The 12,193-nt window shown below is 40.3% G+C and overlaps 2 protein-coding genes across 8 annotated transcripts in view; one reads left to right on the forward strand and one right to left on the reverse strand.

Annotated features, from left to right (window-relative positions):
- Positions 1-12,193, forward strand: part of LOC124308390 (proto-oncogene tyrosine-protein kinase ROS) — a 40,525-nt gene that overhangs the window by 21,352 nt on the left and 6,980 nt on the right. For 2 of the 7 annotated variants that reach the window (XM_046771061.1, XM_046771066.1), the window contains exons 3-18: positions 1,332-1,391; positions 2,603-2,693; positions 4,155-4,387; positions 4,520-4,759; positions 5,660-5,810; positions 5,885-6,381; positions 6,465-6,754; positions 6,834-7,181; positions 7,265-7,577; positions 7,660-7,983; positions 8,050-8,669; positions 8,750-9,391; positions 9,475-9,728; positions 9,817-10,968; positions 11,038-11,466; positions 11,560-11,783. In XM_046771061.1, the coding sequence (XP_046627017.1) occupies positions 1,332-1,391; positions 2,603-2,693; positions 4,155-4,387; positions 4,520-4,759; positions 5,660-5,810; positions 5,885-6,381; positions 6,465-6,754; positions 6,834-7,181; positions 7,265-7,577; positions 7,660-7,983; positions 8,050-8,669; positions 8,750-9,391; positions 9,475-9,728; positions 9,817-10,968; positions 11,038-11,466; positions 11,560-11,783 (5,868 nt within the window). The remainder of the gene's footprint in view (positions 1-1,331; positions 1,392-2,602; positions 2,694-4,154; positions 4,388-4,519; positions 4,760-5,659; positions 5,811-5,884; positions 6,382-6,464; positions 6,755-6,833; positions 7,182-7,264; positions 7,578-7,659; positions 7,984-8,049; positions 8,670-8,749; positions 9,392-9,474; positions 9,729-9,816; positions 10,969-11,037; positions 11,467-11,559; positions 11,784-12,193) is intronic. The other 5 variants (XM_046771062.1, XM_046771063.1, XM_046771065.1 and 2 more) reach the window with 5 other exon arrangements.
- On the reverse strand, positions 2,842-3,920 carry LOC124308392 (cAMP-dependent protein kinase catalytic subunit beta-like). Its single transcript, XM_046771072.1, has one exon. The coding sequence runs from the start codon at positions 3,913-3,915 to the stop codon at positions 2,869-2,871; it is 1,047 nt and encodes a 348-aa protein (XP_046627028.1). The 5' UTR covers positions 3,916-3,920; the 3' UTR covers positions 2,842-2,868.

A 12,193-nucleotide genomic window follows, 5' to 3' on the forward strand; every position in this document is an offset into this window, starting at 1 on the left:
CTGCGATATGTATCACGCTGTACGTAGGTATTAATGACCGTAATAATGTCTTGTGAGAAATTAAAACATCATTTACCAGAGTTTTAAACGGAAGTGTCACACTCATCACTAAGTTACGCCGCACTGATGCACCGTAACGTAACCTGAGAATACGCATCTCTTTTTCTTCTTACACCATGGGTATACGTTATGTGGGAAATTTCAGAAAGACACTGCCGAGCCATATATTTTTTTTTATTTCAGTCATATATTTTTTTTTTTTTTTTTTCCAAAACGTTTTTGAGTTTGGAAATATACTCCCGGAGGGATTTTTTACTCGCCACCTTTGTTCCGACAGAATCACTCTCGGTCGGTTTGAAAGATTTCACATTCGAGACCAAGTTTCGAATAGAAAAAATGGCGATATTTCAAAAGAAACATCGACGACAAAAAGGTTTGGTTTTTGAACGTAGTTTTCAAGAAGAAAATCTGCGGTATCATAAAAACCAGCAGAAACGAAGATGATCGAAATTTTTTCGCGCACTGAAAATACGCCATTTTTTATCTGGAAAAATCAAATCGTAAATTAATCTTTGTCAAATTAGGAACGTTTCAAGCCCTCATACGCCATGGAATAACGATTTTTCGATATTTTATACAATATTTGGGAAAGAAAAATCCGAAAAAATATTGCTACGAAATTTAAAAAAAAAAAATTTTCACACACATTTATATTTTATTTTATTAAATATGTTTTTCACGAGTAATGCTTCAGAATTTATAATCACGAATATATAATAAATAAATATTCATTTATAATAAAAATATATGACAAAAAAATAAAAAAAATTTTCGTAGCAATATTTTTTAGAATTGTTCTTTTTTCTAAAATATTGTGTAAAAAATTGAAAAATCGTTATTCCATGGTGCACGAGGGCTTGAAACGTCCGTAATTTGACAAAGATTAATTTAGGATTTGATTTTTCCAAATAAAAAATGGCGTATTTTGAGTAGGCGAAAAAATATTGATTATTTTCGTTTCTGTTATTCTCAATTTCTCAAGTACTCAAATTGTGTATAAACATTATCAAATTGATGCAATACTTACCCTTCAAGAGTTTTTCGAATTGTCGAAGATCAAAATGAATGCGAAATTTGGTTCGTAGCATTTTTACGACGAATAAAATCAGCAACAATATAGCAACCCGAATTAATCGGAAGAAATTTTTACAAATAATAATTAACTCCGTACGTGGACAAAATTAATTTGCGCTATTTTTACAGCTACGAACGAATTAAATTCACACTTTTAACCTAATTTTAAGTGATAATTCTCTTTGGTTTTGTTCCAGTGTACGATAGGATGCGCGGCGTGGGAATTAGCGCTGGAGACTAACTGTCAGGCTGTTTGCGTGAGTATTTTAAACCCCCGTCACAAAAAAAAAAAAAAATATCAACAGTAATTCATTAACCCCTTGACATATAAATAAATGGAATTCGATGCGTTCGAAAAATGTTATTTAATTTGACTCAACTGAACAGTTGATGTGTAAGCTTAAGAAACTGAACGCTTTATTTTTGACATCTTCCACACGTCATTTTACGTCAAGGGGTTAAATTCGATGAAAAACGTACGTCACAGTTTTGATAAACTGAAGGCAAGTAAATTCTCTCTTCATCCTCGACCCATTTTTACATGGAATCGGACTTGAATTATTAAATTTTACACATTCTTACACATCGAACGAAAAAGGATTTAAATTTAAACTATAACCGCGAAAACGAATAACGGGAAAATAGACGATCACCAAACTGTTGCCAGTTTTAATCACGTTCACGAACACACGCTAACGATCTGATATTGTTTTCGCGCGGGAACAACGATTTTTGAAACGATCGCTTACCTAGAACCATTAAACGTGTTTCTAATACTAATTACGAATAACTTGGCAATTTATAAACATTACCCCTTCCGGTAATAATTTTTCACAGAGACCTGATAAAAAAAAAATGATGAAATATTTATTTATGTTTGAAATCTTCCAAATTAGGTATTATAATTCAGAATAAATCAGAGAAACTTGTCTGAAATACCGAACACACAATTCTGGCGAAGAATTTACTAAGCCAAAATCATCACCAAGATAGCTTTGTTGTCATTAAATTTTTTCTCTAGACTTACAGCCTTCGGTGCACCGCAGATTAAAATGTTACGTTTACAACTGGTCAAAGTACACTTAATATTGTACTTGGAGTTGAAACGACGATTTTTTTTTTACTACATTTGAATAATGCAATGAAGTGTAAATGCAAGTAAATGATGAGAATTGTGTGACATCAACTGTCTGAAGTTGTTATTTTATCATCAAACATTGCCAACGACGTCGAAAGCTTGTTGAAATAGTTTGCGGTATTCGCGCATTGTTGAAAAAAAAAAGTTCGGTCATAGAATTACAAAGATAAAATTGCAGGAATGATTTCGACGCAACGTTCGTAGCGTACTTTTTACAATAAGTCTTTATTGTATTCCTTACGAATAAATCTATGATATGTATGTAATTTCTACGGCGATAAATCAGCACCGCAACATTCAGGACTGAAAATATTATTCCAAACGTTTCAGAATGTAACGCAAGAACTACTACCACCTAAACAACTCTACTGCGTATTGGGATGTCAAGATGCCGTGAACAGATATTTTCAGCAGCTTAAAGGTAATTTTAACGAAGGAATAAGTCATATTAATGCAGCTCAGCGTTTCGACAGGCTTGAATAGACAGACCATGTAAGCTACCCACGATGTGCTGTTGTTAACGTTTTACTGTGCGCTGTGTCTAATGGAATTTGCGGTATTGCAGGAAATAGCTTATCATCAACTAAACCCAGCTATCAAAAGTCAGCAAACTCCTTGGCAAAACGATCCACTTTGTCAATGATTAGCTCTTCCTCATCATAGTGATCGTAGTTGCTCGTATCTCCGACGCTACCGGTTTTAGGTATGAAGCCAGGCTCTACTTTCTGCTGGTATATCAGTAGCCAATTAACAGAGCGAAACCAACGATGCTTCTTGACGTCCACCGCGCCATCCTTCAAGTTCCCGTAACGTCTGGACAAATCCACTTGTAGAATGTTCTTCAACAGGTCTCGCAAGTCCTCGCCAAAATTGCTTGCGAACTTGTACTTTCCGGAAACGATCTTCTCGTATATCTTCATCGGATCTCGAGCGTAAAAGGGCGGGTATCCGGCGTTCATTTCGTAAATCAGAACTCCGAAACTCCACCAATCCACCGACTTGCCGTATCCTTTTGAAAGGATTATTTCAGGAGCCAGATATTCCGGCGTACCACACAGCGTCCAAGTTCTACCGTCTACCAATTTGCAGAAGCCAAAATCTGTTATCTTCAGGTAGCCATTGCTTTCTATCAATATATTCTCTGGCTTCAGGTCGCGATAAACCAAACCGCAATGATGCAGATACTCAAGAGCTAAAGTGACTTGAGCAGCGTAAAATCTTGACAGTCCCTCATCGAACTTTCCCATCCTTCTTAAATGAGAAAACATTTCACCGCCGGTCACGAATGGTAGGATCAAGTATATGTAGGAGTTATCTTTGAAGCAAAACTCCATGTAGATAACAAACGGGAATCGCACACACTCCAGTATCCTCTTCTCATTCCCGGTATGCTCGACTTGCTTCAGTTTCACCAACTTCGCCTTCTCCAATATCTTCATCGCGTAGTATACGCCGGTTGCTTTTTGCTTCACGAGCATCACTCGACCAAAGGCTCCGGTTCCCAGGGTTCTATACCGCACGAAATCGTCGAGCGATTGGTTCGGCTTCCTTTTCGTCTTCCAGTTCTCTGTGAAATTCGTCTTCAATCCCTCCAAAATCTGCTCGTACTCGATAAAAGATTTATCCAAGTCACGCTCGTTCATAATTAACCAGTTCGCTCAATTAGAATCCATATATTTATTACAACGAAGTAGCAGGTTAACGACTGGCAGGAGAAGTTGTTTCATAGCTTGGAGTCGAAACGCTCTGGCATTTGTTAAAAAAAATTCTAGACTCACTCAGAGTGGATCATCTGTTCAATGGAGAGAATTAAAAAGATGATATACAGCATGGAATAAAATCCAATGTTTACTCGGGTAATCATCACTGCGAATCATTTCAGAGGAAATAGGCACTCCACCTGCTCCGGCACTAGTCGCCGACAGTCTAACAGCCACCTCCCTGAGGCTGGAATGGAAGGGCATCGACTTGGCGAAACGAGGTGCCAAATTATCCTACGTGGTACAATGGATGTACGAGGAGCTCGCGGAATCTTGGCAATACTGCAGAAACGAATCGTGGGAAAAGGACAACCAGATTTTAGTAAAAAATTTACAGCCTTACACAAAGTACAGGGTACGTGGATCACTCGATTGGAATTGTTATATTATTGGAGATCAAACTTCACTCGACGTACCTGATCCAATGTTGAAATGTACGACGATGTGACGCTGTGACAAAAATTATTTATCCCATTTTTTTTTTCAGTTTCGCGTAGCCGTGATCCTGAAATCGACTCAGCACTCTAGGGAATCAATTGCTTCAGCTCCTAGTGTTCCAATCTTGACTAAACCCGAGGGTTTTCCATTGTCACCACCGGTAATTGTTAGGGCGGCAGCGGTAGATTGCTGCCGCGTGTCCGTGTCTTGGGAACCGGGACCGTTTCCAAACGGCCCACTTTTGTCCTATGTCCTGCGGCTGCAAGGGGGCAATTATTCCACGCTTAAGGTATACACGCCACGCCAGAAGATAAACTTTTCCCGTTACGTTTATAGTTCCTTGTTTCGATTTCATCGGAGAATCAGAAGCAAGCTAGCGCTATTTCTTTTATTGACAGTGCTTTATATTGTGCGCATATAACATTGTGATTATAATCCACTTTCCATACCTACAATCTATTCGTGATATTTGCTTACTCTGCCACGTACGTTACCACGCTTCACCTTGTCAATTACACTTTTTCAATGTCTTACAGTCTGTCACAATGCTTATTACTATATATTACAATCAATTACATGTGAGACTGGTTCGGCAAGCTACAACTTTTCACCCGTTATGCATGCATGCGTTTTATTCTTAGTCGTAGTAGAACAAATTCAAATTGCCTGAGGATAAACAATTGGTGTATCGTTAATTTTTACAAGCTTGTAACGGCAGTAATGGAAGACGAATAGGTGGTTCGATTAGACGTCTAAAAGTAGAATGTCTTTTGCTAATTTGAGAAATATCTGCTCGCGACGTTTTGTGAACGTATCTTTCCTAGGCTAGCGTAATACTCAGGCTTAGCGTGTCACCGTTTCTATGTAATTGAACGAATATTGAGCTAAGAATTGGAAAAAGAAACAATATCTATTCGTCAGACTTACAGCACGGTAACAAACTTGGTATTTGAATTATTTTTAAGCTTCAAATCCGCCATCTTCTCATAACTAACATTAACACTTCCAGCTTGTTCGAACCAATTCACTTAGGCAGCAGATTCTGGCATGGCGTTCTATCCTGCGCTTCAAATACTCGATCGTTTTCTAACAGGGATCAATTATATATAAATATATATATACATGTTTGGGTAAAAGTTATGAGCAACAAATTGCGAGTCGTTGAACAATTTTCCTACTTCACCTACAGGATATTTCAGCTGTTGAAAATGTGACAGACCATTACATGTTTCAAAATCTGACGCCCCACCAAAACTATTCTGTGAGCATAACGATGAGGAATAGCGAAGGGGAGGGACCTCCTGCCGTAATATACATTTCAACAACGCCCGAGCCAGCTGGTAAAAATTAATCTTCAGATCTAGTCTTAATCGTTGTACCTGTTCGAATCGTCACAATTTATCCTTTAATTCAGTTACAGACATGCAACTACCGATACTGATTCTTGGGGGAGAGCACCAGGTGAAGAAGCAGGTCGCCGACTTGTTAGAAAATCCAGTCTTGATCTATGAAACGGCCAACAAAATTTGCGGTGTCGCGATACACGTTGCCTCTGGACAAGTATTCGTATCGGATTCAGGTGGCTACGTTTATCGAACATCGGTTGATGAAAGAACCGATCCTGTTGTCGTGCTGAGCCCGGACCAAGTGAACTTCAAGCCACTGAGTTTATCCGTTGATTGGCTGAACTTGCATCTGTACGTCTTGGGAGAAGTCAAACACGCAACGACCGTCTGGCAAATAGCTCGTTGCAACCTGGATGGACGGGGACTGACCGTTGCGGTCGCAGCTTTTTTGTCCAAGCCTTCGCACATCGAAGTTGATCCGTACAACGGGTACCTGTTTTGGGTCAGCAAAGATGGATTATCTCGTTTGGATTTAGCCGATATTAGCAACGGTGTGAAGCACGAGGTAAATTTTAGACACGATCGGCGCGGGTGAGGATAGATGCACTACCGAATTCGTTGATTGAACAATAATTTCATGACCCACAGACACAGCCAGACCTTATACTCGAAGATTCGCATCTGGAGGCATTTATGGTCGATCACAGAAATTTTCGTCTGCTGATACCACATCCTATGCAAAACACGGTGTTATCGGTTACTTTGGATGGTAGAGAAGTCTCGAATCTCCGAGCGAACACTCAGCAGCCGCAATTTCAGAACGTCGTTTCACTGGCTATGGCCAACGGTTTGTTTTATTGGGCAAACGGAAGGGATATACTAACGGAAGACTATCATCCAGGCCAGAACAGATACTTTCATAACTCGTATCCCTACAAGTAAGCAGATTTATAGATTTTTCAGAAATACCTTTTGGTGAAAAATACAGGCTCAAAACTAATCCAATCGATTCGACAGGTCTTGCTACAGCGTAAATGTGCTGATGGACGCCAGTCAACCAGCTCCAGTTCCTGTCAATCCACCGACCGGTGTTCAGGCTGTTCTTGGAGCCGAAATGGCAAAGGTTTCTTGGAGAGCGCCGTATCTGCTCGGAGGACAGGGTAAAGGAGCTTGGCAAAACTGGTCCTACGAATTAGAAATCAAAGACGAAATAACCGGGAAAGCTGTTCATCAAAAAGGAATCCGTTTATTGTCTCACACTGTTCATCGATTGAGAGAGAGAACTAAGTATTCGATAAAGGCTGCGGCATATACGAGCGCCGGACGAGGTCCCTGGTCTACAGAATTTCGAGGACGAACATTGAGGTGAGCAGATTGGGAATAATTGTATTCAGTTGCAGGTAAAAAATGCGAGCTAGTTTTATTTATTAGCAAGATTCGTTTTGCAGAGATCCAAAAGGCGAGCCCTACGCTTCTATATTGTGGTCCGCGACTGAAGGATTATTGAAGAGTGACGTGACCGGAGAAAACGTGGAGACTTTGATACACAGGGCAAGCTGGAAGGACTCTGAAATGCAGTATCACATTGTCGACGTTGCGTGGTACAAAGACCTGCTCTACTTGGTCGGTAATAACTCGGTTTTGTACTGCTATAACACGACTAGCCATGAGAATAACAGAATGCACATAAATTCCGTTGGAAGCGTCGCTGTCGATTGGATATCGAAAAAACTCTACTGGGCAAATCCAAATCAGCAAATAGTGAGCACGAATAATAATATCTCATGAAACATTGCGTACAAGTTTTAGGGAATACCGAAACTGATGGAAATATGATATTTAGATAACCAGAGCAAACTTGGATGGAACTCATCAAGAACCAATGTCAATACTGGCAATTGTCAAGGAATTGATGATAGACTCGTTGGAAGCCTATTTGTATTGGTCGACTGGATATGCGGTCGAAGTATCGAGACTTAATGGCCAAGACAGAAGATTCTATTATTCCGATGAAATATTTATCGGTAAGCAAGTAATGGGTTTGACGTTGGATACGGAGAACAAGTTTGTGTATTGGATTGTCAGGAGTTACGAAAGCGGATCGATACTCTACAAAGCACCAACGTCCGAAAGAATACCTTTGAATGATAAAATTATTCCAGAGCAGGTTTGAATTTATTTCTTCCAGATTCGGTTTTATCCAATTCCAACAGTCCCTTATCGACTGTTTAAGAAATATTTGGAATTTCAGGTTTCGGCGTTACAATATCCTAACATACAAGGGCCACTTTGTTACTTTTCGGAGCACTTGCTGTGGCTCCAAGATGATAGAAATGCAGTTATCGGAGATTTGTCTGGTCAAAACACAGCCATTATCAACGGAATAACCTTGTCCGGTCTTCAGATGGTTGCCATAATGGATCACGCTCTTCACAAGTATCCGAAGAATTTATCTGCGAATAGCATTGTTGTATTACCGTCTGCGGTAAGCATAGACAGCATAAGAGTGGAAGGCAAATGGAACAATTTCAACGTCTCGTGGAACCCTGTGAAAAATGTAAACTACGGAACGGTCTTTTACGAGGTGAAATTCGCGGATTATATAAACACGAATACGAATTCAGAAATCACTAAGGAAACAACGATACCTTACCACAATTCCGAAATATTTTCACCATACGCCATATTGGAAGTAACCATAAAAGCGTTCACTTATTGGGGAATGTCACATAACACACGAAAAATTCTGAGATCTCCTCAAGCGAAACCTAGTCAACCAACGAACGCAAGAGGATTCGTTGAATTTGATAAGAAACCACTTAGCGACGAGACTAATATTTCCGCGGTGTTCAGGTACGCTAAATCAGCAGTTATCAACCGAAACGTAACTCCTCATATTATTCGTATTCTAAGTCAAGTGCTTTCGCTTACAGATGGGATCCACCCGATCATCCCAACGGCTTGATCCAAGTTTACGCAATAGACTGTTGGTACATGCTGGAAGGTATGAATATAGACATTTGCAACTGTCTCAATGTAAATTCGACAATGTTGGAATACCGATTGTATCAGTTGCTGCCGAACACAACTTACTACTTCCGAGTGCAGGCATACACAGAAGTCGGTGGCGGATGGTTCACCGACATCGTCAATATATCAACTGATTACGAAAATCCTGTACCGAAAATATTGGTGGCTACACCAGAGGCTGTGAGAATTTCAGATTTGGACAGACAAATCAACGACACGATAACCAGACATGTCGCTATTGAAGTGGCCTACTCTGCGGTGGAGAATAAAGTATATGGAATAAACGAAATGCAGGAGATGATGCTCGCGGATATCGATAGTCCGAACGTAACAAAAATTCTTAAATTGAACAATACCGCGTCAAGTTTATGCGTCAATTGGGTTACCAGGACCTTATTTTGGACGGAAGCAGATTACGGAGAATCTGTTAGTAGAAATATTATGCGACTGGATTTAACAGCGTGGGAAGCAGGCTATACAATCGCCGAGAAAATAATAACCACTAGGAACGCAACGTTAAATTTGGATATATCACCTCTGACAGGGTGAGAAAAGATTAATTTTTAACAGCACAAAGTGTTGAAATTAATTAGCATTTTTGTTAACTGTTTTATCTTTGCCTACACAGAACATTGTATTGGATCGAGTTAGTTCAAGCCGATCGCGGAGTGACGATGCAATCAAATTTGAACGGAGAAAATGTTCAGTATTTCTTCAACCAAATTGACGACTGCTCGTGTCATTATGCGCCGATTGTGAGACCGGTCATGGCGGTCGACAATACGGACGCCTCTACACCTGTAATTTATTGGGTCTCAATGGAAGGCCACTTGAACATCGCAGACATGGATGGATGTACTTGCAATGTGGTGCTCGGTCCAGGTACGTTCCAGGCTATGAAGAACCTTGGTGAAAATTGTAATATATATAATATCGAATGCAGCGTTGAACTGGTTCGTCACGATTTCAGGTTTTAACAGAGGTTTACCACCGACGTCATTGACAGTGGACAAGATAAATCTTTACTGGTCAAACGCGGATAAGGACAGTGTTTACTACGTAGAAAAAGCCAATCCGGATGACACCAGAATCAAAAGACTTTACTTGCAAAGCCCGCGTAGTCTTAAAGCCATTGGAAAATCTTTGCAGCCTTATCCAGTTGCCGAATGCTTGGTTCCGAGACAAGTATCTGATAATGTTGAAGTTCTGAAGAAATTTTCAAACTCCATCAAGATCAAGTTACCTGAACCTGTGCCCCACTTCGCATGTGAGAAATATAATCTTCCGGCAACACTGTATACCATTTACATTACCGAATGCTCCGCGGTAGATTCTACTAAGTGTAGCAACAACAGAGAAAAAATGAAACTGAAGACTTTCAAGAAGGAAATCGAAGTTGAAAATCTTAAACCGTTTAGTAGATACATGTTTCAGCTGAGTTTGAGCAACTACTACAGTGGCTTGGAGTCTTCCAGTCCTGAACCACACCAGGGAGTAGTAATAATAACGGAGGCAGGAGTTCCAACGAGGCCAGAAAATGTCGAAGTTCAAGCACTAACGCCTACTTTAGCGGCGGTTAGTTGGCTGCCACCAAAAATATTGAACGGAGCAGCTGTTCGCTATGAAATTCATTGGAGACCAGTGCAGCTTGTTAACGGAATGAGACACAACGGCGAACAGTCGATTAAACACACCGAGCAATCTTCGGATGGAAAACTATCTGCGACGCTGCAGTCATTATTGCCGGGACAAGATTACCTGATATGTGTTCGCGCTTACTCGACTTCCAGTGCTATTTACAACGAAAGCCTTCCTCAATTCCTGAAAATGTATCCAGAACCAAACAACTTGACGCTGACTGGTACCAGTGTCAACTCGATGAACATATCATGGGTGCCGAATAAAAATCTGACTATTGACTACAGTCTGCAATACTCGATAGTGGGATCGGACAAATGGCAGACAGTTGTCAATCCGATACTTCGAAATGATAAGGTGGAATTCCACATTCGTAAACTGCAACCGAAAACTTTCTACAGATTTAAATTGACGCTAAGGTATCCAATTTATAAGCTTAACGTCACCTGGCCGTCAGACGCGAGATTTACTTTCCAAACATCAGGTAAGTTGCCTGTTTTTCCCCATCTTTCGAGGTTGAACTTAATCGATGTTTGTCCCTCTCGTCTTCCAGGCGATGTTCCAAGCGCTCCTGGAACTCCCACAATAACGAAGGTGCGTGGTCCGGTCTATCAAGTTAATTGGGAGCCTGCACACGCTCGTGGATCTTCGATCACGTTGTATCGTCTTGAAGGAACCATCTTAGAAGATTCCGATACTATGGATAAACGTCGCAACGAAACTAGCGAATGGCGCCTCTACTATAACGGGACAGACACTTACTGGATAATCCCAGACGAAATGGTGCAAAAGTACCAATTTCGAGTTCAAGCAAAGAACGCGTATGGCCTTGGAACTTGGAGTAAAGCCAGCGCAGTGGTTGACTTAAGTGAGGCTGGGAGTGGAATATTTGTCCCACCGCAACACCTGGGATTGATACTAGGACTCAGTGTTCCTCTGATCCTCGGAGTGATGCTATTATGTTTTGGCTTTTTCCTTTGTCGTGAGTGTCGATTTACCGTGAATAACTTGAATTTAAGGACAAAACTACTGTTCGGCATGATTTGAAAGGACTAAAATTTTTCCGATATTTTAGCAGTCTACCGGCAACGTAAAGAGGATAAAAAGGCAGTAATTCCACCAGCTGCGCCGGACGTTGAATTAGCAACGTTACGTGAAATTCCGCGCGGAAATTTTATGCAGTCAAACACGTTGTACGCAACTGCGACGCAAGACGACCCGGACGACTCTTCGCTGCCAAAGATAAAAAGGGAGCAAATAACGCTGGCCAAATTCCTGGGTAGCGGTGCATTCGGAGAGGTGAGTTTACCTCTTGAAATACCCCAATAAACATTGCTGGTAAATAAATCGTAAGAAATTCGTCGAAAAATAACGTTGTATATAGTTGAATAATCGTTCAGCACATACGTTTTTTCTCGTGAAAAATGTCCGCCCTGATATAGGTTTTTTCGACTGCGCTCATCAACGTTTTCTGTTAGTGATTATGATCCGGATATTCCACGGTTGAAGTAAACGTCGAAATTACGGTTTTCGGAAACGTAATGAAACAAGTATGAAAGAACGCAATTTAAATGTTAACGTAGACGTTTAATATATACCTGTTATAGCCACCATTTTTCGTGGTTCAAACACGTTTAATAAGCGTGTTCATTGGAAAATTTTTTTTATAATAATACACGTACTTAATGTGTGTTGATTTAACGTAAAAA

Source organism: Neodiprion virginianus, chromosome 7, assembly GCF_021901495.1.
Source record: "Neodiprion virginianus isolate iyNeoVirg1 chromosome 7, iyNeoVirg1.1, whole genome shotgun sequence".
In the NCBI taxonomy this organism is placed as follows: Eukaryota; Metazoa; Arthropoda; class Insecta; order Hymenoptera; family Diprionidae; genus Neodiprion; species Neodiprion virginianus.

Coding starts and splice junctions, on each gene's coding strand:
- LOC124308392 (XM_046771072.1), bottom strand. CDS start 3,915: ATGAACGAGCGTGACTTGGATAAATCTTTTATCGAGTACGAGCAGATT.